This window comes from Nomascus leucogenys, chromosome 17, assembly GCF_006542625.1.
Source record: "Nomascus leucogenys isolate Asia chromosome 17, Asia_NLE_v1, whole genome shotgun sequence".
Lineage (NCBI taxonomy): Eukaryota > Metazoa > Chordata > Mammalia > Primates > Hylobatidae > Nomascus > Nomascus leucogenys.
In genome coordinates this window covers 85,239,277-85,266,343 of record NC_044397.1, presented here as the reverse complement: position 1 = coordinate 85,266,343, position 27,067 = coordinate 85,239,277, and the positions used below count along the sequence as shown (strand labels likewise).

General features: G+C 56.3%; 1 protein-coding gene across 3 annotated transcripts in view; it reads right to left on the bottom strand.

The window, feature by feature from the left end:
• MEGF8 (multiple EGF like domains 8) overlaps positions 1–27,067 on the bottom strand; it is a 52,644-nt gene that overhangs the window by 3,680 nt on the left and 21,897 nt on the right. For 2 of the 3 annotated variants that reach the window (XM_030797052.1, XM_030797053.1), the window contains 28 exons: positions 26,394–26,594; positions 25,163–25,363; positions 24,478–24,714; positions 23,530–23,648; positions 23,304–23,435; positions 23,104–23,217; positions 22,454–22,702; positions 21,792–21,991; positions 21,244–21,454; positions 20,895–21,144; positions 20,211–20,343; positions 18,916–19,163; positions 18,728–18,838; positions 18,468–18,586; positions 17,940–18,147; positions 17,200–17,380; positions 16,476–16,639; positions 15,541–15,685; positions 13,943–14,174; positions 12,737–12,860; positions 12,353–12,566; positions 11,800–12,014; positions 6,418–6,625; positions 6,078–6,237; positions 5,357–5,549; positions 4,715–4,885; positions 4,209–4,339; positions 3,586–3,718 (listed from right to left, as the gene is read on the bottom strand). In XM_030797052.1, coding sequence (XP_030652912.1) covers positions 3,586–3,718; positions 4,209–4,339; positions 4,715–4,885; positions 5,357–5,549; positions 6,078–6,237; positions 6,418–6,625; positions 11,800–12,014; positions 12,353–12,566; positions 12,737–12,860; positions 13,943–14,174; positions 15,541–15,685; positions 16,476–16,639; positions 17,200–17,380; positions 17,940–18,147; positions 18,468–18,586; positions 18,728–18,838; positions 18,916–19,163; positions 20,211–20,343; positions 20,895–21,144; positions 21,244–21,454; positions 21,792–21,991; positions 22,454–22,702; positions 23,104–23,217; positions 23,304–23,435; positions 23,530–23,648; positions 24,478–24,714; positions 25,163–25,363; positions 26,394–26,594 — 5,004 coding nt within the window. The remainder of the gene's footprint in view (positions 1–3,585; positions 3,719–4,208; positions 4,340–4,714; positions 4,886–5,356; positions 5,550–6,077; positions 6,238–6,417; positions 6,626–11,799; positions 12,015–12,352; positions 12,567–12,736; positions 12,861–13,942; positions 14,175–15,540; positions 15,686–16,475; positions 16,640–17,199; positions 17,381–17,939; positions 18,148–18,467; positions 18,587–18,727; positions 18,839–18,915; positions 19,164–20,210; positions 20,344–20,894; positions 21,145–21,243; positions 21,455–21,791; positions 21,992–22,453; positions 22,703–23,103; positions 23,218–23,303; positions 23,436–23,529; positions 23,649–24,477; positions 24,715–25,162; positions 25,364–26,393; positions 26,595–27,067) is intronic. The other variant, XM_030797054.1, reaches the window with a different exon arrangement.

Sequence of the window (27,067 nt, the reverse complement as noted above, 5' to 3'; positions counted from 1 at the left end):
CATGGCACTTGGCGCGGGGTCAGCCAGCCTCGTCTGCCTGCCTGGATGCTTCTATACTGTGCCAGACGCTCTCCCACCCTGGGGCCTTTGCACTGGCGGACCCTCTGCCTGTATGGTTCTCCTGTCGCTTGTCAGCCTGTCAAGCCCCTTGCCTCCTTCGGGTCTTTGCTCAAGAGCCTCCTTCTCACCTAGGCCTTCCCTGGCCACTGTGTCTACCATTCCCACTCCGCAACAGCCCTAGCCTCCGCTTCCTATTTAACTTTCCTTAGCGCTCATCGCTGTCTAACACACGAGCGTCTGACTTGTTTGTTCATTTCTGATGCCTCCATGAGAATGCAAACGCCTGAAGACAGAACATTTGCCTGCTTTGTTCCATACTGTGTCCCCAGCAACCTGCACAGTGCTTGCCATATGCTAGGTGCTCAATGACTGTGTGCTGAATGAATGTGTGGCTGGATGGATAACGGCTATGATTCCTGTGGCTTAGTGGAAACCACTCAAGTTCTGAGATCAGTCCAGGGTCACTCCAGGCTCCAAGCCTAACTGACCACCTGATCTGGAGTGAGATTTTTGTTTTTTTTTTTTGAGACAGAGTCTCGCTCTGCTGCCCAGGCTGGAGTGCAGTGGCGTCATCTCAGCTCACTGCAACCTCTGCCTCCCGGGTTCAAGCGATTCTCCTGCCTCAGCCTCCCGAGTAGCTGGGATTACAGGTGTCTGCCACCACACCCAACTAATTTTTGTATTTTTAGTAGAGAAGGGGTTTCACCATGTTGGCCAGGCTGGTCTCGAACTTCTGACCTCAAGTGATCTGCCCGCCTCAGCCTCTCAAAGTGCTGGCATGAGCCACTGTGCCCAGCTAGGACATTTAATGTCTCTGAATCTGTCTTCCTCTTAAGTCTGTACCCCACTGAGGCCCCAGCACAGTCTTGCAAAACTTTTCATATCTATGCTGTCACCACTGTCTACACGGCACAGCACCCAGCTCTGTGGCAGGCGCTCCTGACATTCTAGTTATTACTGCAATCACTGTTAGAACCAAGAGAAAACAGGCGCAGTGGCTCATGCCTGTAATCCCAGTGCTTCGGGAGGCTGAGGCAGGAGTGCCACTTGAGCCCAGGAGTTTGAGACCAGTCTGGGCAACATAGTAAGACCCTCATCTTTAAAAAATTGTTTTTAATTAGCCAGGCATGGTGGTGTGTGCCTATAGTTAGTTACTCAGGAGGCTGAGGCAGGAGGATCACTTGAGCTCAGGAGTTCAAGGCTGCAGTGAACTATGATTGTGCCATTATACTCTAGCCTGGGTGACAGAGTAAGCCCTGTGTCAAAAAAAAAAAAAAAACCCAAAAGCCCGACCAGGCATGGTGGCTCATGCCTATAATCCCAACACTTTGAGAAGCCAAGGTGAGTGGATTGCTTGAGCTCAGGAGTTCAAGACTAGCCTGGGCAACATGGTTAAAACCCCATCTCTACAAAAAAAAATTAGCCAAGTATGATGGCGCATGCTTGTAGTCTCAGCTACTCAGAAGGCTGAGGTGGGAGGATGATGGAAACCAGGGAGGCAGAGGTTGCAATGAGCTGAGATTGCACCACCGCACTCTAGCCTGGGTGAAAGAGCCAGACCGTCTCAAAAATAAATACATTAAAAAAAAGAACCGGCTGGGCGTGGTGGCTCACGCCTGTGATCCCAGCACTTTGGAAGGCCAAGGTGGGCAGATCACAAGGTTAAGAGATCAAGACCATCCTGGCCAACATGGTGAAACCCCGTCTCTACTAAAAATACAAAAATTAGCCGGGCGTGGTGGTGCGCGCCTGTAGTCCCAGCTACTCGGGGGGCTGAGGCAGGAGAATCGCTTGAACTTGGGAGGCGGAGGTTGCAGTTAGCTGAGATCACGCCACTGCACTCCAGCCTGGGCGACAGAGCGAGACTCCGTCTCAAAAAAAAAAAAAAAGAACCAAGAAAAACTGCTACTTCTAAGCAGCCAACAGACCTGGTAGAGGAGGAGGTCTGATTTAATCTCTGAGACTCCCTGGTAAAAGCCAATAGGCCTTTCCCTTATCAAGAAAGCAGAAACTCTGGGCCGGGTGTGGTGGTTCACGCCTGTAATCCCAGCACTTTGGGGGGCCAAGGCAGATGGATTGCCTGAGCTCAGAAGTTTTGAGACTAGCCTGGGCAACATGGTGAAACCCCATCTCTACTAAAATACAGAAAATTAGCCAGGCATGGTGGCATGTGCCTGTAGTCCCAGCTACTCAGGGAGCTGAGGCAGGGTAATCACTTGAACCCAGGAGGTGGAGGCTGCCACGAGCAAAGATCACACCACTGCACTCCAGCCTGGGCGACAGAGCAATACTCTGTGTCCAGAAAAAATTAAATTAAATTAAAAATTAAAAAAATAAAATGAAAAAGCAGAAATTCTGGCCCAGGATAGAAATGTTAGGGGTCAGTAAGGCTTGTAAAACTGTTGTCATTTGGGATGGGGTTGCATCTTTGCAGCTATTATGTTTCTATAGATGGGTAAGGGAGACTGAGAGCAAGAGACTTTCTCTTCCCTCTGGGACTGGAGACAGAAGGTGGCTGGGGGGGGCGGGGGGGGCGGTCCTCTGAGGAGGGAGCCTGGGACATCATGGAGGCAAGTCTGGAACACAGCAGCCAGCCAGGTGGCCAGTGCAGGTGCTCCAGGAGCCTCTGTGCAGAAGAAAAAGGGAAACGCACTCAAGAGGAATTTGAATCTGGGTATTAAATGATACGAGATCTCTGCTAACCTCAGTTCATCAGAGGGGGCCTGCTAACTGGGAAGAATCTGCCTGAAAATGAAGCCAATGCAGAGAAAAGCAGAGTCAAGACGCAGAGAGACATGGCATTGTATGAGCACCTGGATCTGATGGCATTGTATGAGCACCTGGATCCAGCCAGTCCTGAAGGCAGTCACAGACCCTCAGTTCTAAGAGTCAATACATTTTCTTTTCTTCTTTTTTTTTTTTTTTTTTTTTTTTGTGTGTGTGTGTGTGTGTGTGTGTGTGTTTGTTTTTGAGACACAGTCCTGCAGCCTCGACCTCCTGGGCTCAAGCAATCCTCCCACTTCCACCTCCCAAGTAGCTGGGACCACAGATGTGCACCACCATGCCAGGCTAATTTTTAAATATTTTTCAGAGATGGGGTTGCACTATGTGGCCCAGGCTAGTCTTGAACTCCCGGGCTCAAGTGATCCTCCCGCCTCAGCCTCCCAAAGTTCTGGGATTACGGGCATGAGCAACCATGCCCAGCCCATTTTCTTTTTTCGGTTGAGCTACCATGAGATAGATTTTCTGGCATGTGCCACCTTTAGCTGTGACTACCTGTAATGGAGACTGTCTCCCCACCAGTCTGAGAGTCCCCCAGAGGCTCATATCTTGGTCCCCAGCATCACTGCTCAGGGCCTGTAACTGAATGGGGCTCAAGAACAGTCTGTCAAGCTGCACTGGATCCCAAAACCACTGATTCGGATCCCATGTTGTCAGTCCTGCCTGAGCCTGGCTACCTCATCCCAGCCCTGACCTCCATAAGGTGTAGGGCCCTCGGCCCACCGCTAGCTTCTGCAGCCGCACCTGGTACTTGTAGCAGTCTCGACGGTCACTGGGGGAGCTGCCCTGGCATGTGCCCGTCTCTGTGTTATTCTGACAAGGACAGCCCGTCCCATCCTGCTCGTTACATGTGTCCGCGTGGCCATTACACTGGCATCTGGGGAAGAAGTTGAGGGTTACGGAGCCCCCATGGCCTGCAGTGGTCCAGGATGGACACCCCATATGTGAGCTCAACTCTGTGCAACAGGCCAGAAGAGGAAACTAAGGTTCACAGAGGTCAAGCTGTTTGCCCAAGGCCACAAAGCAGTTAAATTGCCATTGGGATTGGAACCCGAGTTGCACAGACTCCAGCACTCACTGAACACTCAGAAAGAAGGAGATGGAAAGGGGAGGTTGTTCCAAGGCCTCTGCCCTCAGCCGCCCCATCTTGTTCTCGATCGGGCCACTCTGTGCCTACACTTCAGCACTAGACTTGGAGGTAGGGAGTGGCATCACATTCCAGCTCCTTCCCTACCCTGACCCCAGCCTGGGTGCTCCCTGGGGGTGTCATCCTCTCCTGACTGGGGGTGGAGGACTAAAGAGGGGGTCTGGCTCCAGAGCTACTCCCAGTGAGAAGGGTGGGATCCCCGGCCCCCCATTCCTCTTACTTGGTGCACTTCCCATCCAGGAGGAAGTAGCCCTGCAGGCAGCTGTCGCATTTCTCCCCATAGCTGTTATTCTGGCAGTTCACGCACACAGCCTCATCTTCACTAGGACCCTCTGTCACCCAGTTTTCAATCTGGCCAAGGAAAGACAGTGTGATCACAGAAAGGCATGGACCAGCCACCTCCTCCCTCAGACCCAGGAGTCCAGGCTCCCACCCCCTCCCCGCTCAGACCCAGGAGTCCAGGCTCCCACCCCCTCCCCCTTCAGACCCAGGAGGCCAGGCTCCCACCCCCCACTCCCTCAGACCCAGGCCAGGCTCCCATCCCTTCCTCCCTCAGATCCAGGAGTTCAGGCCCCAGCTCCTCTTCCCTCAGACCCAGGAGTCCAAGACCCCCGCCTCTACTCTCTCAGACCCAGGAATCTAGGCCTCCAGCCCCTCCTCCCTCAGACCCAAGAGCTCCCCAGCCCCTCCTCCTTCAGACCCAGGCATCTGATCCCTCTCTTTCACCTCCTCTGGGTCCAGTGAGTACTTCTTTGGCTCTCCCTCCGACATTGCTAACTCCTTCCTGGAGATGCAGACGTGGCTATTTCCACGACAAAAGGCATGGCAGGGCCGGCAGGTCCCGCCTCCGACAGCTGAACCCACAAACAGCGGGAGGCACTGCTCACAGTGGCTGCCCTGAGAACCCAGGACAGGATAGTTAGAGAGGCTGGAGAGTCACCAGGGGTAGGAGGGTGTGGGGGGCACAGGGGCAGGTTCTGAGAGCCCACGGGAGGGCAATAGAGGCTCGGGTACCTGGTTTGGACAATCTCAGCCTCCCTGGGATTTAGCCCCCACCTTCCCTTGCACACCTGCAGCCCAAAGTGCTGAGCTCAAAAGCCCTTCTCTCTATTATCTCAAATCCTCCTCCATGTGCCTGTCCTCCTGGCCCAGCACCCACTCCGTCCACTATTCCAGGGCAGACCCTCTGGGATCCAAACCCAGGCAGCATCCCCCAAGTCTCCACACATCTCCCTGGGACAGGGCTCTGGCTTATCTGTCCCTGGCTTATCAGGGCTCAGAATGAGATGCGAGACGCCTGAGCGTGGGATGAAGGCAAGCGAGGGCCTGGGTTCCAGGGTCGGCGGTCTGAGGCCCCGGGCGGCCCACCTTGGTGTGGTTGCGGCAGAGCAGGCAGTGGTCGCGCGCCCCGACACCAGCGCATTCACTGTGGCGGTTGCAGCGGCATTCCGTGGAGCAGTTGCGGCCCACAAAGCCAAAGTGGCAGCGGCAGTGGTCGGGCTCCACGCATGAGCCGTTCACACAGCCCTGGGCGCACACAGGGCGGCACAGCCCTGTCATGCTGCAGGGACAAAGTGGGGCTCAGGGCAGGTGGCCACCCTCCTCGTGGCTTCATGGCCTAGCGCCCAACCAACTACCCCACCCTTTTCTCAACTGGTTGCTCATCTCTGCTCTGTCCTGTCAATATCTCCTCTTCAGGATCTAGCCCACCACCCCCTCCAGGTGTAGCCCACAACCCTATCTCCTCTTTTGAGGGTACCCTATTTTCTTTTTTATTTTTTTGTAGAGATGGGGTCTCCCTGTGGACTGGTCTCGAACTCCTGGCATTAAGTGGTCCACCTGCCTCGGCCTCCCAAAGTGCTGGGATTACAGGCATCAGCCACTGTGCCTGGCCATTGGGGTACCCTATGAAACTCATTCTTCCCTGCTCAGTCTCACCACTCTTGACCTTCAGGGATCAATCCCACTGCCTTCATGCCTCAAGCTTTCTTTTCTTCTGTGCTGCTTGGCTCTAGGCCTCATCCATTACTGCTCCCCACAGACTCTCCCACCCTAGCCTGTCTGGCCCCCGCGCCGCCTGCAGCCTCACTTGTCCATGGTGTAGCCTGTCTTGCAGCTGCACTCATAGCCGTGGGGTTGGTCGTGGCAATTCTGCGTCTCGTTGCAGTCGTGGTGCCCGTTTGCACACTCGTCCTCAGGGGGGCAGGACAGGAAGGCCCAGGAGGCCCCTGGATGCCCACACGTCAGCCCTAGCACCGGGGATATAGCATTTTACCTGGACCTCTGTACCACCTGCCCCAGTTGCCTAGGCCCTCCCTCCTGCCTCCTCTGAGCCCCACCTCTCGGTCTGGCCCGGTATCCCTTTGTTCACTGTATCAGACCCCAGCCAAGGGCCAGCCCCTCTCCCCCCATGCCCAAAGCCCTCTCACCATCACGGGGGCCGCTGAGTCCACCCTCCATGCAGCGGCCACCCCCATCCTGGCCCCCCCAGGCACACCAGCCGCAATGGGGGCGCCGCAGGCACAAGGCGCACTGGGTTGCCTGAGCACAGCCCAGGGAACAGCTCTCAGGTCCCCGGAGCAGCCGCCCACAGCCTCCGGCCATACATCGCAGGGGCAGGTAGGAAGGGCTCAGACACTGTATGGGGGGGAGGGGATGGGGATGCAGGGAAGAGAGAGATGGGGAAATAAGCTTAAACAAACACATTCTGGGTATCTTCCCAGACCATACCCTCTTTGAGGTCTCACCCCTCCCTGGCCACAGACAGGTAGAGCAAAGTGGACACTAGCTGGGGTCATCACGTTTTCCCTCTCAAGCATTTGTAACTACACACCAAGGCTGGAAGTCGGGCTGGGGAGGATCTTGAAACTGGAAGGTTGCCTGGCCGCAGGGGCTCACACCTGTAATACCAATACTTTGGGAGGCTACAGTGGGAGGATCACTTGAGCCCAAGAGTTCCAGACCAGCCTGGGCAGCACAGTGAGACACCATCTCTACAAAAAATAAAAAATTAGCTGGGCGTGGTGGCACACATCTGTAGACCCAGCTACCTGGGGGGGCTGAGGTAGAAGGATTTTTTGAGCCCGGGAGGTTGAGGCTGCAATGAGTCACGACTGCACCACTGCATTCCAGCCTGGACAACAGAGTAAGACTCTGTCTCAAAAAAAGAAAATAAACTAGAAGATCGCGCAGACTTGGGTTGAAGGGATTGTTTAGATAAGCAAATGATGATCAAATAAAGAGGGCGCAGACAGGCAGGAAAAGAGCAGGCTGCAGAAACAGACAGAGATGAGAACCACGTGCCCTAAAGACAGATAGAAAGGCAGGTTTCCAGTCTCTGTCTCCAGTTCCTTGTGAGGCCCTGCTGTACTTTCTACCCTGGGTTCCAACAGGTACCATTGTATTGGTGGAGGGAGTTCCCCTCCTTACTAAGGGCACTTCTGTTTCTTCCAGGTAAAGGAAAAATGGCAATGATCCCAGAAGGAGACAGAAAAGAGTATCAGGAGTGGGGTTGCAAACCACAGTTTCTTAGAAAAATGTAATCCCAGCACTTTGGGAGGCCGAGGCGGGCAGATCACGAGGTCAGGAGACCAAGACCATCCTGGCTAACATGGTGAAACCCCGTCTCTACTAAAAATAGAAAAAATTAGCCAGGCATGGTGACGGGCACCTGTAGTCCCAGCTATGCAGGAGGCTGAGGCAGGAGAATGGCGTGAACCCAGGAGGCGGAGCTTGCAGTGAACGGAGATCGCGCCACTGCACTCCAGCCTGGACGACAGAGCGAGACTCCGTCTCAAAAAAAAAAAAAAAAGAAAAGAAAGGAAAAGAAAAAGAAAAAATGTGGCTGCTGAGGCAAAAAGGCTTCTCCCACCCCATACTGAGAACCTGAGAGTCCTTGGTTAGGGGCTGCGTAGCAACTCACAAGCCATATTTGTATGTCAGGACCCCAAAAATGTGCACAATGAGATTCAGGCTCTTGGGAACTTACCTCAGTGTATAAGGCATTTTATTTATTGCTTGGGCCATAAGTGAAGAATAAGAGGAAAGGGGTTAATTTGGGCTGGCTGCCTGAAAGCACTTAGGAAAAGGCAAAGCAACCATGGAATCCTGAAATAGAAAACCCTGACTGCTGTGGCTGGAGCTTGGAGCCCACTGAGGGGCCTGCAAATCACTGAGACTTGCTGAACTGCCAGAGGCAAATTCTCTGCTGGGCTGGGCTTCCAGATCTAAATTTAGGGCACTTGTTGGCAGATGGTGGGACAATCTGGGAGGGGTGGAGAACCCTGAATCCTCAGTCCTGCACAGCACTTTCTGCTGTGATCTCCCTAGTGACCAAATGCAAAGATGCCCAACATCATACACTGCATTTCCTGAGTTCATGGAAAAGGTGTATGAACATAAGTTCTGAGAGCAGGACTCTAGCTCATCTGCTGACATTCCCCCCTGCCTAGCAAAGCACCCAGCAGAAAGAAAGTGCTCAATGATAAATTCGCTGAAGAGAGGGAGGGAGGATGACAGGAAGGAGGCAGACCAGAGAAGGAGTGTCTCTGCTGCCTGCTCCAGACTCACAGGTCAAAGCCATTAAAAAGAACAATGCTGGGCCAGGCGTGGTGGCTCACGCCTGTAATCCCAGCACTTTGGGAGGCCGAGGCAGGTGGATCACAAGGTCAGGAGTTCGAGACCAGCCTGGCCAATATGGTGACACCTGGTCTCTACTAAAAATACAAAAATTAGCCAGGTGTGGTGACGTGCACCTGTAGTCCCAGATACTCGGGAGGCTGAGGCAGGATAATCACTTGAACCTGGCAGGTGGAGACTGCAGTGAGACGAGATCATGCCACTGCACTACAGCCTGGGCAACAGAGTGAGACTCCATTTCAAAAAAAGAAAAAAAGAACAATGCCGGATGGTTAGAATCAGGCAGCCCTTGAGCCAAATCATAACAGGTCTCACCTGCACGCCTATTATGTTTGATTTGTGTGGTGGAATCTAAGCCAACAGTTTTTTTTTTTTTTTTTTAGACGGAGACTCACTCTGTCACCCAGGCTGGAGTACAGTGGCGCGATCTCAGCTCACTGCAACCTCTGCCGCCCAGGTTCAAGCGACTCTCCTGCCTCAGCCTCCCGAGTAGCTGGGATTACAGGCACCTGCCACCATGCCTGGCTAATTTTTGTATTTTTAGTAGAGACAGGGTTTCACCACATTGGTCAAGCTGGTCTTGAATGCCTGACCTCATGATCCACCCACCTCAGCCTCCCAAAGTGCTGGGATTACAGGTGTGAGCCACTGCACCTGGCCTAACTTTTTTTTTTTTTTTTTTTTTAGAGATGGGGTCTTGCTCTGTCACCCAGGCTGGAGTGCAGTGCTGTAATCATGGCTCACTGCAGTCTCAACCTCCCAGGCACAAGTGATCCTCCCACCTCAGCCTCCCAAGGAGCTGGGACTACAGACACGCACCACTATGCCTGGCTAATTTTTTTTTTTTTTTGTAGAGATGAGGGTCTTGCTATGTTGCCCAGGCAGGTCTCAAACTCCTGGCCTCAAGCAATCAATCTGTCTCAGCTTCTTGAAGTGTTGGGATTACAGGCCTGAGCCACCCCACCCAGCTAAGCCATCACTTTAAAGCTAGGAGGTTTCATAGAAAGTCTGGCAAAAGTCCCCTCTCACATTCACATACACCATCAACACTGTGCTCGTCTGGCCCCTGGGGACAGGCTGTGCTCTCCAGTTCACTGGCCCCACCTCTTCCCCTTGCCTCCCTCCTGGCCACTCCCCCATCTCCTTAGCACCCCCAGCTCTTCAGGCATGTGAGAACTTGGCAGGCACCGAGAGGCTGGGGGAACAGCGCATGCCCACAGGACTGTGGGTATGCCTTCTGCTCCCTGGAGCTCCCACAAAGATAAATGATGGAAATCTCAATAATATCCGGGGAGAACCCATACTACCAGTAGGACTCCAGGCTTGGAGACGAGAGGCCTCTGCTTACCACAGACCAAAATCACAGGGACTTCTGCCCTTCTGGCCACATTGAGAGCCCCCATGGGGAACTCCCGCAGCCACCCTCTTGGTGTGTCCCGTACAGTGGAGACTGGGAATCCTCCCAGTGGCAGGACTTGGGTCAGCCAGATTGGCCCTCTCACCACTGCTCATTACAGTAACAATGATCATGATCATTAGCCATTTTTTAGTCCTTCCTGAATGGCAGGCATTCCTCTATGCTCTAAGTAAATTCTCCCCCATTTAACTGGTACAACCTCCCTAGGGGACAGGATCTAGTGAAATGATTCCCATTTTAGCAAACTCTCCCTGAGGTCTCGGAGAGGGGAAGTCACCCATCCAAAGTCAAACAGCCAGGAAGTGGCCAAGTTGAAGTCAAACCCAGATCCCACTGACTTCACAGCCTGAGCTTTTGATCGCAAGGCAAACTACCTCCAGGTGAGAGCTTATGTACCACTCCCAGGCAGGGCTCCTGGTCTGTGGGATTCTTGGTCCTCCACACCCTGCCCTCCTGGTCTTGAATTTCCACGAAGTGCTGTTGGTTTCTTTAGTTCACCTCTCAAAATGGCAAGTGTCCCACATCCCTGCACTGTTGTCTACTAGTGTCTGGGTGGTGGCTGGACTGATCACTTAGTTCATGGGTTGTCGGATGGTGAGTAGTTTTGCCTCGAGTGGGTCTTGCATAATCGAGGTATGAATGAGGAGTGGGCTCTGGCTGAGTGACATTGCTTCCACATGTGACAGTGGGAGGTGAATGTGTCTTATCTCCCACTGGGGGGCAGTGGGGTGGGGTGCGAATGCCTTTGTCTGCCACCGCGACAGTTTAATCATGTCAGGTGGAAGCATCTTTGGAATGGAGTTTCTGGAAACAAGAGAGCATGTGCCAGGCAGTCCAAGGGGCGGACTGTCACGGGTACACACATGCCTGCCTAGGCCACACCCACCTTCAGGAATCATCTCTCCACCCCACAGCCTAGGAGAGGCCTAGATCTGACCTGCCACGTTTGAACCACGTGCTCCTAGCCCTCCCTGGCCACATCCCACTACACCAAGGCTGGACATGTAGCTCGTGCACTAAGTCAGAGTTTCTCCTCGAGAATGTGAGCTAACTGACAAACACAGAGATGAACGTGGTCTCTGGAATTAGAAGGCATCTAGACTGGGGGTCAAGGCTGCCATCTGCGGCCATGTGTGTTGACTATCAGGCCAAGAGAAACTGGACAATGGAGAATTGCGGAGAACAGCTGAGATTACGGGTCGTGGCCTGAGAGCGACAGAGCAGAAACACTTCCTGCTCTCAGAGTCCATCAAATACCCACACTTCCTTATAACAAAACCAGCTCGAGGGAGTGTCTGTTTCTTACAACCAAAAGTTCCATAAGTAGAGAGAGAAAGAGAGAGGAGGGAAGCAGAAAAGGTTTGGGAGGTTGAAGGGAGAAGTATTAAGAGTCATGGATGTGAACCTATGAATTATATCGACAAATTAAAAACAAAAAATTAAATTAAAAATTTTTTAAAGTCATGGAAAGGATGAGGAGACCATGATACCATGGACAAAAGTTGGAGAGGCAGAGGCCAGGGGCTGGGAAAGCGGCACACACAGAAGCATGGCTGGAGGACACAGCAGGGACCCTCATGAGGCAATGAGGGAGGAAAGAGATGGTGGCATGAGAAAGAAGCAGGACTGAGGCTAGAGCCAGGGAGATGGAAGGAGGCGGGTGGAGGAGATGGTGGAAGAAAGGTCCCTGCCAGGGCAGAGAGGAGGGAGACCTGCCCGGGCCCTTGCCTGGCACGGTCCTGGCCAGGTGCAGTACCTGCTGCAGGCTGCTGCTCCAGACACAGTGCTGCCAGCCCCCATCCGCTCCCTTAGAGTCCAGGCAGGAGGTGCAGTTGGATAGGAGGTGACAAGGGGTGGGGCAGGGCAGTGGGGGTGATGATTCCACCGGCATGGGGGACACATTCAGCAGAGAGTGGCTGAAGCACGTCCAGTCATAGGTGGGCTGCACGGAGAGGATGCGGCGGGTCTCCCCTGGGGGTGGGGCACGGGGATTAGAACCTCAGACCCAGGAGATCACAAGCCCAGCCCCTCCTCCCTCAGACCCAGGAGCTCAGGCCCAGCCCCTCCTCCCTTAAACCCAGGAGTCCAGCCCCAGCCCCTCTTCCCTCAGACCCAGGAGCTCAGGCCCAGCCCCTCCTCCCTTAAACCCAGGAGTCCAGCCCCAGCCCCTCCTCCCTCAGACCCAAGAGATCAGGCGCCCAGCTCCTCCTCCCTCAGACCCAGGAGTCCAGGCCCCCATCCCCTCCTCCCTCAGACCCAGGAGTCCAGGCCCCAAGACTCCCCTCTCAGGAACTAGGCCCAGTGCTCACCCGTCCTCTTGAACTGCCGCGTCCACATGCACTTGCCCTCCCGCGTGCACTGCTCGCAGTCAGCAGCCCCGCACGCAGCCTCGGAGCAGTTCCCTGCCCAGAAGACCTCTCGCTGGTTGATCCGACAGTCATTCTCAGAGGTGCAGGACCCATTGCGTCCAATGCAAGCACCTTCGGGGCAGTTGGTACACCACTTACAGCGGGGGGCTGATGCCTGGTGAGGGAAGACAGGCTGGATGAGACCCTCAGCACCCCTCCTGAGCCAGCTGAGAACTCGGTGGTTCCTGAGACCCTGGGGTGGGTGGGACAGCTGACCAGAGTGGAGACCAGGACCTCCCTGTCCTACACCTGCTGCTTCTCAACCCTGCCTTCCCCACCACTCACCTCTCCATCTCCAGGTTGCAGGGTCCGAGGATGGCGGGCCAGGCACTCACTGCAGGTCCGGAGACGTCGACATTCCTCCGGGGAGCGAGGCATTGGGGAGCAGGGGGAGCCCCCACAGCCCAGCCTAAAGGGCATGAGGCCTGGCTCACTCACACCCATCCAGACCCCCTCCTTCTGCCTCCCAGACACTGTCCTGCAGGCCCCCAACCCTGCATCCCAAGCTGGACATAGCACAGGCCTCCTGAGCCTGGCTGTCCCCACCCCCATTTGGTAATAGATGGTCCCACATCCACCTGTCACCCAGGCCGGAGACGCTGGACCACACCCAGGTCCTCCTGCCCATGCAGCCACCAAAGCCTTCTGCCTCCTGGATTTCTCTCTGACCGTCCTGTCCTCCCCACCCCTGCAGCCCCTTGCCCAACCTGGTGCCCACCTGAAGTGTTTCGTCACTCTACCCCTCACAACAGCGCCAGGAATCTCACTGCCCAGGCCTGTCCCTGCCCTGTCCTGCTTAGGCCTTCCATGGCTCCCTGTCCTGCACAGTGGGGGTCCACAATCCCTTACCCCAAATCCCAAGAAGTACACACGTTTCAGACTGTTCTGGATTTTAGAAAAGCAGTGGGTGTGCCCACTGTTACACAACACCTCCAGTGAGGTCTGGGGGAAGGAGCACCCCAAAATCAAACCATTAACATTCCTGTAGTAACTGACAACACACCCATCGGGCAAATAAGGTCAACTAATAGCCTCACGTCAGTGAGGGTGACTGGGCAGCGAGGTGAGTCTGTGCTAAGCCTAGGAAAATACTTTCAGTGTCCAGGATGTCTGCATTCCCGGAACCGCAGCTGAGGGGTCTGTGGAGCTGGACAGAGCCAGTGCCTCTGCCAGGCACGGGAAGTCCTTTCTGAGCTGACCCCCTCCAGCTTCCAGTCTCAGCCTCACTTCTGAATCGCTGATGGTCTCAACTCTACCATTCTTTTAGGGCCCAGTTCAGACCCAGCTCCTCCAGCAAGCATTCTTGCATGAGATCCCAGTCCCAGGCAGGGGTCCCCACTCAGAGCTCCCCTGGCCACCCTGCTTGCAGTGATTCACCCCTTTCCTGAACCAGGCGGTATACTCCTGAGGCCTCCATCCTGGTGTGGCCTAGCACAGGACCCCCATTAGAGGGCTCCACTCCCCACTGCCTATCATGGTCGCCATGGTTACCTGTGGGCCTGATCCCCGGACAAGCAGGCCCCATGGCACCAGGTGCAGGCCCCAGACTGGTTACAAGCTTCAGGTGAGGACAGCAGGCGGCAGGGGTCAGGGGGCAGGGTCAGTGCCAGCAGGCGGCCCAGGGCCACTCCCCCGAAGCCCCCAGAGATATACAGGCGGCTCCCGACTGCTGCCACAGCATGGGCCACAGACTCCTCCATTGGGGGCCCCACAGAGGCCGGGCCTGAGGAAAGATGGCGTATTCAGACAGAAAGCAGGAGACTCCAGGAAGAGACCCACACCATGATGCCAGTCAGAGAAGGATGCAGGGAAAGAGGAGAAACACAGAGTCAAAGGACAGCAGAAACAAGGCCAAGTGCGGTGGCTCACGCCTGTGATCCCAACACTTTGGGAGGCTGAGGCAGGAAGACTGCTTGAGCCCAGGAGTTCAAGACCAGCCTGGGCAACATAGAAAGACCCCGTCTCTACAAACAATAAAAAATTAGCTGGGCATGGTGGTGCGCACCTGTGGCCCCAGCTACTTGGGAAGCTAAAGTAGGAGGATCACTTGAGCCCAGGAGGTTGTGGCTGCAGTGAGCTGAGATTGCACCATTGTACTCCAGCCTGGGCAACAGAACAAGACCATGTCTCCAATGTGGCGGCTGGACGACTCTCTGAAGGCACTAAATGCCAATGCATTTTTTTTTTTTTTTGAGAAGGAGTCTTGCTCTGTCACTCAGGCTGCAGCCAACGCATTTTTAAGGTGGTTAATTTTATGTTATGTGACTTTCACCTCAATTTTTTTAAATCCTCAAAAAAAACTGAGAAACACAGATATGAAGTAGTCTCTGTCTACTGAATCTGAAAAGACAGATGAAGAGAAAAAGGGAATTAAATCCCAGTACTTTGGGAGGCTGAGGCAGGTGGAGTGCTTGGGCCCAGGAGTTCAAGACCAGCCTGGGCAACATAGCAAAACCCTGTCTCTACAAAAAAAAAAAAAAAAAAAAAATTATCCAGGCGTGGTGGCGTGCCTGTAGTCCCAGCTACTTGGGAAGCTGAGGAGGGAGGATCGCTTGCTTGAGCCTGGGAGGCAGAGGCTACAGTGAGCCAAGATAGCATCACTGCACTCCAGCCTGGGCAACACAGTGAGACCCTGTCGCTAATAAAAATAGAAAAAGAGACAAAGGGTCAGAGAGAGAAGCAAAAAGAAAAGGAGACAGACCCAGAAACACACTCACAACAGTGAAATAAAAAGGCAAGTGACAGGCATGCTTCTAAGCTATGAACAGCAAAGACTGGTAGGAAACACCCCCATGTCTAATAGTGGTTGTCTCTAGAGAGGGGGATTATGAGTGTTTTTTTCTTTCCTATTTTACAAATTATATACAGTGAACATTGTTATTTTTACAGTCAGAGTAAAAAATAAACTTCTCTAACAAAAAAAAAAGGAAGGAGGGCATCTCCTGGTGTTTAGATAATCCAGAAGGGCGGGAGCTCTGCCAGTGGGTCTGCAGGGGCCCAGTGACTCCAGAGGAGTGGGAGTCCCAGGATGGGGATGGGGTTCCTCCTGGATGTCCCTCAGCCTCCTGGGAGCCACAATGGGGACTTACGGGTGAGGTCGGGCAGAAGCCAGGCATTGCAGTTGACCTGGTAGAGCAGAACGTCGCTGCTGAACTCGTCAGGGTCCGAGCGCCCCCCAAGAACCACCATGGTGTCCCCTAACAGGGCTGAGGCGTGGAAAAGCCGGGGGTGGGGCTGTTGGGGAGACGGGGGGCGGGGGGCAGGATAGCCTGTCAGAGCTGTCCTCTGCTCCCTCTTAGCCCTCCAGCCACCCCTGTACTTCCCTACCTGTCCCCTAACCAGCCCACCCAATCCTAACCCTCCTCAAAGCTCACCTCCTTCAGGTGAGGTGAGATTTCCTCCAGGAAACCTCCTGTACCAGCAAGAGCAGCCCACAGAGCCATCTCCTTCCTGAGTTCCCGGAACCCCCATGACCCAGGCTGCTCCCCAGGAACTTGGCCCAGACCCCTTGAGATGAGCCACGCACATTCCTCATACGATCTCGCTAGTGACAGTGGGGACGTTCTGGGGGTGAGGCTCCTCGAGTCTCTTGCTTCTAGCCCCCTGCCTCCAAGATGGGCTTGGAAACGTGTGGACTGAAACCGCCAGCCTCTCTAACCAGTGCAGACAGGGCTCCCTGCCCTCGCACACACATTCTCCTTGGCCTTGAAGGCAGAAAGAGCGGGGAGCCTCTGTCCTGCTTTGTACGAGTGGAAAAACCCAGGACGGGGAAGGGGCCTGCCAGGGCCACACCAAGACTGAGGGCAGAGCTGGGCAGAACTCATGCCTCTGACCTCCTGGCCTCAGGTTCTCTCCTCCAAATCAGGGATGGAAGCAGGGGAGATGTGGGGGTGTCAGCTCAGTTAGGGAACGTAGAAAGGAGGGGAAACAGGAATCTGGGATGGAGCCAGTCCCTGCGGCACTGGGAAGGAGGCCCCCTCCCTCCTGCCCCATACATCCTTGGGTCTGAGCCTCTTTTCCTGACCTTTGCGCCCTGAGAAGGGGCCAGCAGACTCCAGGTGCGGTCAGGACAGTGCAGGGAGTAGAGCTCGGAGGATGGGGCCGCCAGCTCCACATGGAATCGGAACCCTCCAAACACGTAGAGGGAGTCGGTGGCCTCGTGGTAGACAGCAGAGTGACCATAGAGACCTGGTGAGGGGCAGGGTGACAGGCTGGGGGAGGGGCTGACAATAGCACTGACCCCGCCGACCTCCCAGCCCCCCTGTTCAGTGACCACTCCCTTCCCCGGCCCTGAGACTGGAGGCCTGGGAGCCCCTCTCCACCCATCCCTCTGAGTTGGGTTCGAATGGACAATCATTAGAGACTCTGGAAAAGAGAAGGGAACCCTCAACTGGCAGTAAGTTCTGCCAGGCTCTCGGGAGGCAGACACGGCGTCCAGAATGTCTAGAGGACAGTGATCAAAGAAAGGAGGCGAGATCGAGGAAGAACCCCTGAGGAGCAGGGAGCTCAGAGCCTGCGGGCGGGGGATGGCGGCCACATGTGGCCGGGAGTAGGCAGTTAATTGTGGAGTCTAGGAAGGACAGTCAGAGAACCTGAACATTCGAGAGGGTGCCCTGAGAATCTGCATGGGGGCAGGAAAGAGAGGGAGACAGGTGGCCACAGAGCACAGGAGTGGATGGAGAGCCCACAGGAAGCCCGGATGCCCAGGAGGTCCATGGGGACTATCCCCTCCCGGTCCCCAGCCCCACCTGTGGGGGGTGTCCCACTCTGGGCTCCTGACACCCAGGTGCCGGTTGCCAGCTGGTACTCGAGCAGCTGCTGGTTGAAGCCATTTTCTGGGGAGTAACCACCCACCAGGAGCAGAGACAGGCCTCGGCGGGCAGTAAGGGTGTGACCAGCAACGGCTGGCAGCTCCACGGTCTGGGGGGCCTGAGGGATGGAGGGGCAAGGTCACCGATGGGGCTAGAGGTCAGGGGTCACCTTGTGGGTAGAAGCGAGCCTCAGCCCCCCCACAGTCCTCCCTGAAGTACTAAGGAGGGAGTGACCCCCCTGGGGCCAGTCGGACCAGCCTGGGTCCTGGCAGGGGCACAGTGAGCCCCTTGGCATTTCCACCTGCTCAAGCCTGGTGGTTGCCCCAGGTCGTCTCCACCCCTCCTGGGACCCCCCACCCAGCCTGCCTTGTCCTGACCCCCTGATCCCCGCCCCCCCCCTAGACCTGCCAGCCCCCGCACCGCCTGGGCCACACCATGGTGGATGGTGTGGGAAGGCTTTGGGAAGCCCTTGCTCCCCTGGCCTCTCTCTGCTGCTGAGTGAAGCTGTGTCCCAGCCCAGGACTGGCTCAGGACAACAGTGTGACCCAGGATGGCTGAGGAAATTCAAGTCTGGGGCTTCTGTTTCCTCTGGGGGTGGAGCTGGCAGGAGCTACCACAGCTGTCTCTGTCAGGGCCCAGCGTGAGGGCTGGGGAGTGGGCTGGGGAGAGATGCTCACCTTCTCCTGCCGCCATTGCAGGGTGGTGAGGTTGAGGACCCAGAAATCACGGGTGACGCCTCCAGCGGTAAGTCCCCCCAGCAGATACATGGCGCCACGGCCAGCGGGCACATATGCGGCTGCATGGAAGGAGCGGGGCGATGGGCCTGGGCCCCCGTCCTCAGCTCCCGCCAGCATCTGTGTCCACCGCCGCTCACTCACTGAGTACCTAGGACCAGGGTGCAAAAAAGCAGCCTCATTACAGTCATCCCAGCATCCTTCAAGGTGACCCTGCCTGACAGATGTCCCCACATCCCCTGGGGTGACCTTCCTATGACAGTCCTCTCACCATTCCCTGGGGTAGCACCACCCAAATAAGTACCCTGGTCCCCAAGTGTCCCCGGGTGAGCCTCCTGTGACAAGTGTCCCAGCATCCTTTGGGCTGTCCTTTACCTTAGAGGCTTTTCTGCACTCCTCTGAGGTGACTTTTAGCATCCCGAGGTGACCTTCTCTTATTTGCAAATCCCACCTACCCAGGGCAGTCCTCACCTGTACAGGTTTCCCAGCAGCCCCTGGGGCAGGCCCAGGCCCCCAAACATCCACAAGGTGGCATCGGGTCCATCCACCATGGTGTGGCCCAGGCGGTGCAGGAAGCGGCTGGCAGTGTCCTAGGGATGGGTGCGGACGTCGGGGATCAGGCTAGGGTCAGGACAAAGTGCCAGGCCTGGGTGTAGGGGTGGTCCCAGGAGTGGAGGTGGGAGAACGACCTGGGGGCAACCATCCCTAGACAGCGGGTACCCACAACTCACGGCTGAGAGGCGACTGTCCATGAGGGTCTCCCAGACCAGCTGCCCGCCGTCCAGCTTGGTGGCGCAGTCGGGGCCCCCAAAGCCCTCGGCACAGATGCACACGCCCAGGCTCTGGGGGACGACAAGGGACTCAGGGGAGCCCTGATCACCAGCCCTGTCCCACCAGGCTTGACCTCTCCCACCTGTACCTGGTTACAAGTTCCTGCCCCAGTGTGGGCATTGCAGTTCTCAGGACACAGAGCCATGCGGCAGTGTGGGCCAGCCCAGCCCTGAGGACATCGGCAGAGCCCGGCACCTGCAGCACCGTCCTGGGGCACGCATTCCTGGGGGACGGGGCAGCTCCCGGGGCCCCCTGACCCACAGCGGGCAGAGCCCACCGAAGCATTGAAGCCCCAGGATGAGGAGCCATTGGCCTCCCAGTGCAGCACAAGCAGCCCTGTGGGGAGAGAGGCCAGAAGCTGGCAGCAAAGCCACACTCCTGGCTCCTCCACCCCCAGATGCTGAGAAAACCCAGTGTGACTGGGCAGGGAAGGAAGGCACCATATTATTCATAATCATCGCCAGGATGAACCATTCTGCACCCCCTCCCTCAGCCAACCCATCAAGATTGATCTTCAAGCCTAAATCTCTCACCGACCACTAGCTACCTCCTGAGCTGCTATCCAAGCCCAAGTCCTGTCTTACCTGGACACCAGCACCCATCCCCTACTGGTCCTCCTGGCTGCCTACACTCCCCACTCAGGGTGGCCCAGCGATCCTCAAAACGTGAATTGGGCCGTGTCATCAGCAAGCTCCAAACCTTCCACAACTCCTACTGCCCTTACATGAGACTGGATCTCTTTAGAAAAGATACTGATTTGGGGGTAGGTGGGACAGAAATTATCTGATATGTTAGTATACATAAAATATGCCTCAATAAATTTATATATATATATATATATATATATGCCAGGTGCGGTGGCTTATGTCTGTAATCCCAGCATTTTGGGAGGCCAAGGTGGGCGAATCACTTGAGGTCAGGAGTTCAAGACCAGACTGGCCAACATGGTGAAACCCCATCTCCACAAAAAATACAAAAATTAGCCAGGCATGGTGGCATGCGCCTGTAATCCCAGCTACTCGGGAGGCTGAGGCAGGAGAATCGCTGAAGCCCAGGGAGGCAGAAGTTGCAGTGAGCTGAGATTGCGCTACTACATTCCTGCCTAGCTGGAAAGAGTGAGTGGTGTGGGGTCCTCACACCAGCCACATTCTATGTGCCCCAGAGACATGTCTCATTCAGCCCTTCTCTCTGCAGACATAGCTCAGCTGGCGCAATCCTATTTTCCTCTCAACTAAGGACACTGAGGTCCAGAGATGGTGAGGGACTACATCACCCCATAAGCAGCGGCAGAGCTGGGTCCTGAGCCCACTTCAGGTGGTGAGTTCAGGGGCAAGGGATACATAGCCCAGGACTAAGAGGTCCCACTTCCCCTAGCCCCCGTACCAGACAGGGCCTGAACGGTGAGGGGCCTGTCCCGTCGCTGGCCGCAGAAGGCAGCTATGAGGCTGCGGTCTGACTGGACAACACCAGTGTCCAGGAAGCGTGGGAATCCATCAAAGGCCAGGACGTAGCTCAGCTAGACGGGTGCAGAATCGAGGATTAGGAGACAATGAGGATGAGAAATGACCCCTGGGGTCTGGGAGGAGGAGGGGTTCAAGAGGGGAGGGCAATCTGAGACTGGAAATGGGCTGTTTGAACATCCAGGGAAGACTGTCAAACTATGGCATAGAGGCCACCACTCCCCTTCCTGTGTCCAAAGTAGACACAGCTCATCTATCAGGCACTCTTGCATTGAGCCCCTTTCTCAACATGCAGCTCCTGGCAGTCAGTAGCAATCAGTCAGAGTTGGTGCACAAGGTGTAACAATTTACCATTCCTGGTCTGGGAATGGGGAGATTGAGGATCTGGAGAATTGGAGATGGGAGCTGAGGAAATAGGAAGCTATCTGGGAAATGGGAGGGTCTGTCTGTGGGCCTAGGAACAAAGTACTGGGGATCTGAGGAGGAGTTTGGGTTTTGAAGGATTAAAAAAACAGCAATACTGGGGTCAGGGGTCTGGGGATGCAGGCTGGGTCAGCGGACATGGTTCTGGCTCATGGGCCTGAACCCTCGTTTCCTCAGTGCTCACCGTGCAGGGGGTGCTGCTGTCGGGGGAGAAGGTGAGGGTGAGTGGGGGACAGAGGGTCCCGGGAGCACAGGGCTGTAGCTCCTCAGTGGCCGAGACAACCCACACACAGTAGGACAGGCCAGGCCCGGCTCTTGCAGCCCCACCACCTGGAGGCAGCAGCCCCCCGAACCGGCGTGAGCCCAGTGCCACTGAGGACACATTGGTGAGGAGGGCGCGACCCCCACACTCTCGGAAGCAGGAACCACCAGCCCTGGGGAGATGGAGAAGAGCCAGTGTCAGACCAGTCCTGCCCCTCCCCACTGTGTCCCCAGGCACACCCTACCCAGCCCTGGCTGGCCCGCTGGCTCACCGGGGATCCCCATAATAGCCTGGGGAGCAGAGCTGGCAGTGGGCACCCTCGGTGTGGTCCTGGCAGAAGCAGAGCCCACTGAGGTTGTCGCAGTGGCCACGGCGTGGGTCTCCGTGCCCGTTGCACTGGCAGGGCCGGCAGCCCCTAGAGCCTGTGGCATTGCCGAAGCTGCCGGGCCGGCATCGTTCGCAGTGCTCCCCCCATGTCCAGTCTGTGGAGGCCCCAGCAGGTGGGACAGAGTCAAGTCAAGGGTGGAAACAGGCCCAGGCCTATTGGCTCAGCTAAACCCTGACCCCACCCGGCTGCTTCAAAGGTGAGAAACCAAGACCCAGATCAGGGGAAACAGCAAGTCCCAAGAGGGGGAACTGAAGCCCAGCCAGAGCGATGGGTGGCACTGAAACCTGTTTGAGTCAGGAACAGGAATGGGGCAGGGGACCTAGAGCTGCATGAGAGGACACTGAGGCCCCCTCCAAGAAGAGCAAACTGGAGCCCCAAGAAGGGAGGAGGCTCCCTGGGTCCAGGCTGGGCCCAGCACGAGGGCTGCTTACCCTGGCACTCGTCGCAGAAGCCAGGGCCCCGCTTTCGGCAGTGGCTGTGGAAGCTGCAGCCACAGTCCCGGGAGCAGCGGGGGGCTGGCGGACCCGGGGCGGGTGTGGGTGGGGGCAGGTCTGATGTCCAGCCCAGGTCACACACGCAGGTAAAGTCCGGGGGGCCGCTGCACACGCCATGGCCACAGTCCTCTAAGCACCTGAGGGGCCGTGTTGGGGGTGGAGAAAGCGCCAGGAAGGCCCAGAGCCCCTAAAGCACCCCATCACCTCCACCCACCATGACACCATCAAAGCCACTGGCTGTTTCCATGGTTTTGGGCTATGTGGGTGACCCTGTCTCCAAGGTAACTTCATGCATCACCACGCCTATCTCTATAGCAACCACACAGCACCACTATGAAAACCTCTTTCAACTAGGTCCTCCTCCGCCTCCATGGCAACGCTGAAGACTATGGCCCACAGCCTATGGGTGCCCCATTTCCACGGTAACCAGGGTTACCCTGTCACTCTAACAAGGACCTAGTGTGCAAGGTAAAAACCCCTGGCTAACTGGGGATGCTGGTTCCACAGGAGGGGACCCAGTGCTATAATGGCTTCCTCCCTCCACCTCCATGTGCCCCAGCCTGGGGCAACATCTCCATAGCAACCCCCGCCTCACTCACGTGCGGTTGCAGTGTGAGATGCCATCACCCTGGTAGCCCCGCTGGCAGTGACACTCGTAGCTGAGGGGCGTGTTCAGGCAGGTCGCCCGCGGGTGGCACCGGGCCAGGCCCAGGCGACACTCATCCACGTCAGGACAGCGGGCGTATGCCCAGCGGGCAGGGAGGGCCACGGGAAGCCCCAGGCCCTCCCCCACCCACAGGGAGCAGTTACCCCCACCAAGGGGCCCGGAGAAGTCCCCCTGTAGGCACCTGCAGGGTGGGAGAGTGAAGAAGCGGGGGACAACATAGAAACAGGAGCCATACATAGAAACAATGACAGGGAGAGACAGAGAAACCAGGAGAAGTCGCAGACAAAAACAATTTTGGAAGACAGAAGAGAGACATAGATGGAGATGCAGTGAAAGGGAAAGCGGAGAGACAGAAACAGACAAGGAGAAAGAAAATGAATCACAGAGACCCGGAAAAGGAGGAAAAATGAGAAAAACGAGCAGGAGGGTAAAATAAACAACAGAAAAACAGTACGGAAAAGGAAGGTGGCCATGGAATGGGGTCAGGGCAAGAGGGCAGAGAAGAAAAGAGGCCATTAGAATGACCAGTCATGGAGGAAGGACACAGCCGGGCACCCTGCCCGCCCACCTGCCCGGGCTCACCGTCCTAGTGTGGGGTTGTCCTCATTGCCACACCAGCCACACTCGTGGCTCTGCAGACACTCATGGCAGGTCAGGAAGCCATCGCAGCTCCGGCACCGTGGCTCCGAGTGCACACTGCAGGATGGCAGGGGTGGGGGTCAGAGCCCCAGCCCCTTGCCGGTGGGGATCTTCCTCTGTTAGCCCTGCCCCAGGGACCATACCTGTCGTCCCAGCCTCGACAGCCCCCGTGTGGGTACCGGGCCAAGTAGGCGGCAAACAGGAAGCAGGTGTGGGTGGACTGGCACCAGGCGCACTGGCTAGAGTTGGCCAGGCAGTCCTCACAGGTCAGTCGCCTGGGGCGGGGAGCAGGGGGCCAGGTCACTCCACAGCCAGCCCACATCCCTGGGCACATCCACCCACCCACTCCCTGGACCCAGCTGGACTCACTGGCTGCAGAGTGGGGGACACTCCTCTGGACTCTTCAGGGCACCCCGACCCCGGCCCCGCCGGCTGCATGCCGCGTCTCCTTTGCGGTTGGTGCTCTGATGCCACTCACAGAAGGGGTCCTGGGGGTTAGTTGGGCAGAGGAGTCAGAACCCCACTCAGCCCTTTCCTTTGGGCTCCCAGTGCCTATCCCACCCCCTGCCCCACCCTGCAGACTGTCCCTGTAAGGCCATCTCCCTCCCCAGCTGCCTGCATCTCTGGACCCCTCCTTTCGGCCACAGACACCCATGGGTCAGCCTGCCCAGCACCCACTGTCTCCTTTGGGCAATAGTGCCCCTTCTGTGTGGTCCGAGTGGGGTTTATTCAATCCTCAGGATCCAGAGGCGGGCAAGGGCCCACATTCCCTCCCCCCAGCTCCAGTCATTGGCCCAGGAGCCTGTACGAGGCCCAACCAGAGCCACAGAAGTGCAATTCTGGGACTTCTGTTGAGCTCCTGGATGGTGGTGGGGTGGGGTAGAGAAAGAGGAAGCCTCACTCTGTTTGAGACAGAGCAGGGACTGAGAGCCTGGAGCCTTAACAGCTCCCTTGCCACTCACAAGGAAACAAACCCTCCCAGGGAACAAGAGGAAGCAGGGTGTCGAGGGCTGCCTGACACCACTTGGAGCTGGCAGGCCTGAAGGCCTACTCCTGGGCTCCAGTGCCTATGCTGAGAAACTCCCCGCTAGTGGAAAAGGATGGAGTTGCATTCTCTGGCCCCTGCATCAGGGAGGGTCCTGACTCCCAGATGCCTCTCTCTCCAGCTCCATCTCACCCTCCCCACCAGGCTCTGCAGATCAAGGACCAAAGCCCTTGCTGTTTCCCCCATGCCCCCCAGCAGGGGTTCCCTTGACTGCCCATTGCCTGCTCTGGCTCCCTCCACCTTGTGACCTCCCCTGGTGGCCCCACAGGCACCTGGGTGCAGGCGTGGCAGTCCCGATGCTCCTCACAGAGTGGGCAGAGGGTAGGTACCAGCACCAGCAGGGACCCACCAGCCCCGTCATCCCCGCAATGGGCTCCGCCCTGGCGCAGGTGGCAGGTGGCACTGGTCAGGCACCAGCCACAGCCCTGGTCTGCCAAGCAGCCCAGGCAGGAAGAATAGGAGGTGCAGGCCGACGAGCGGTAGGGCTCCAGGAAGAAGAAGGAGATCTCCTGGGGAAGGGGTCACAGGAAGGCAGCAGTCAAGGTCTGGGGCAGGGGTCAGAGTCTGGCGCTAACTGAAAGTAAGGGTTTGGAGCCCAGGTTGAGAACTCAGGCATATAGGAAGTCAGGATTTAGGAAATCAGTAAACAGGTCCAAGGTCTGGAGGAATCTGGAGATTACTATAGGTCAAAGTATGGAGGGCAGAGGTCAGGGTCAGCAGGGTCAAGGGTGAGGAGTCAGAACACAGGGTTCAAAATATGGGATGAGGTCAGGGTCTATGGGCAGAGGTCAGGGGCCACAGGGCTCAAGAGGAGGTCCAGAGTTCAGAGGCCAAGAGTTAAGGAGTCCGAGGCCAGAATCTAGGGATTTCAGAGTTTGTGGCCTGGGGTTCAGAAAGCCCAGGTGATCTGAGGCTGGGGCCTGCGGCTAGGGTTGGAGGTAGGTCCTGGGTACTCACGCTGCCTCCTGGCACACCAGTCCGATCCCACAGCAGAGTTAGCTCACTGTGCCCAGGGCCTGCCGAGCCGTTGAGCTGGCCCCGGATCTCTACTGCATACTTGTGGTCCCGCCCAGGCAGGGGGAAGAGGCGAGCAGACCCAGGGCGCTGCAGCCGCCGAGTCTCCTTCTCCTGATGAGCCACCCAGCGCCCCACCTCCTCCTAGGGTAGGTGTGAGTGATAGGCAGGGGCCTCAGAACCCTTCTCATTCCTTCCTCAGACCCCTGATACCTCCAAATCCACCCTGTACCCCACCCCCTCCTAAGAAGAGGGCCTCAGAGCTCCTTAGATCCTGAGAACCTCTGAGGTGAGACCCCCAGGGACCCTCCTCCTCCTCAGGGGCTTTTTTTTTTTTTTTTTTTTCGAGACAGGGTCTCATTCCATCACCCAGGCTGGAGTGCAGTGATGCGATCATGGCTCACTGCAGCCTCAACTTCCCAGGGTCAAGTGATCCTCCCACCTCAGCCTCCCAAATAGCTGGGACTACAGGTGCATGCTACCATGGCCAGCTGATTTTTGTATTTTTTGGAGAGATGATATCTCACCACGTTTCCCAGGCTAGTCCCAAACTTCTGGGTTCAGGCAATCCACCTGCCCCTACCTCCCAAAGGGCTGGGATTACTGGGATTACCTCCACGCCCGGCCTTCAGGGACCTTTCAAGTCTGACTCAGACCTTCCTCACCTGCTTCAAAGTTTCCCTCAAATTCTGCTCACAATTGAAAACCTCAGCACCCTCCCTCCTCTACTAAAGATCCATTTCCAGCCGGGCGCAGTGGCTCACGCCTGTAATCCCAGCACTTTGGGAGGCTGAGGCGGGCGAATCATCTGAGGTCAGGAGTTCCAAACCAGTCTGGCCAACATGATGAAACCCCATCTCTACTTAAAATGCAAAACAATTAGCCAGGAGTGCTGATGCACATCTGTAATCCCAGCTACTTGGGAGGCTGAGGCAGGAGAATTGCTTGAACCTGGGAGGTGAATGTAGCAGTGAGCCAAGATCACACCATTGCACTCCAGCCTGGACAACAGAGTGAGACTCTGTCTCACACACACAAAAAAAATCCATCTCCTGCCTCTAATTTCTCCCCAGTCCTTCCCCAGAACCTTCAAATCACCACAGATGCCCTATACCACACCCCTAGCTCCCATATTTACCATAAACACCCCCCTGAATGTCCCAGGCGGCCTCACCATGTTCTCTGTGTCAGGGCCACGGGCCATCCGGGCCAGGACATGTAGGCGCTGGGCCCGCGCCCACACGGCCACATCCTCAGCCCCTGGCCCACCTGGCCCTCCAGGCAGCATTGGGTAGATGAAGCCACGGTACACCAGGGACACATCTGTCTCTGCGCTGGGTGTCAGGGTGATGGTCGTGCTGCGGACAATTGAGACCTGTGCCACCAGGGATGGGTGTATGTGTGAGTCCCTTTCTGGACTCACAGGCCACATCGGAGCCAGAAAAGACTGGTCAACCCAACCTTCTTCCCCATTTTACCAAATGAGAGACTGAGGCGAGGAACAGGGGTTAGGTGGCTTGTCAAAGGTCACTCTGGGAAAAGAGGCAAGACCTAAATTCAGACAATAGACGACAGGGTCCCAGAGCCCACCTTCACCCCTGGCCTCTCGCCATTTCCATCTCACGTTAAAACTCCAGGACTGGACACTTCAGTGTCTTCTTATCCAATTCCTCACCTTTCCAGCTAAGCACTTCAAAGCCCAGATCTAATATTCAAAGTGGCAGACAAAATGCAAGACTTATTTTCCTGGTGTGTGATTTTTTAATAGCAGAAGAGTGGAACAGTCCAAGTGTTCACCAGTGGAAGGCTATTTAAATAAACTACAAATGTAAATGGAATATTATACAA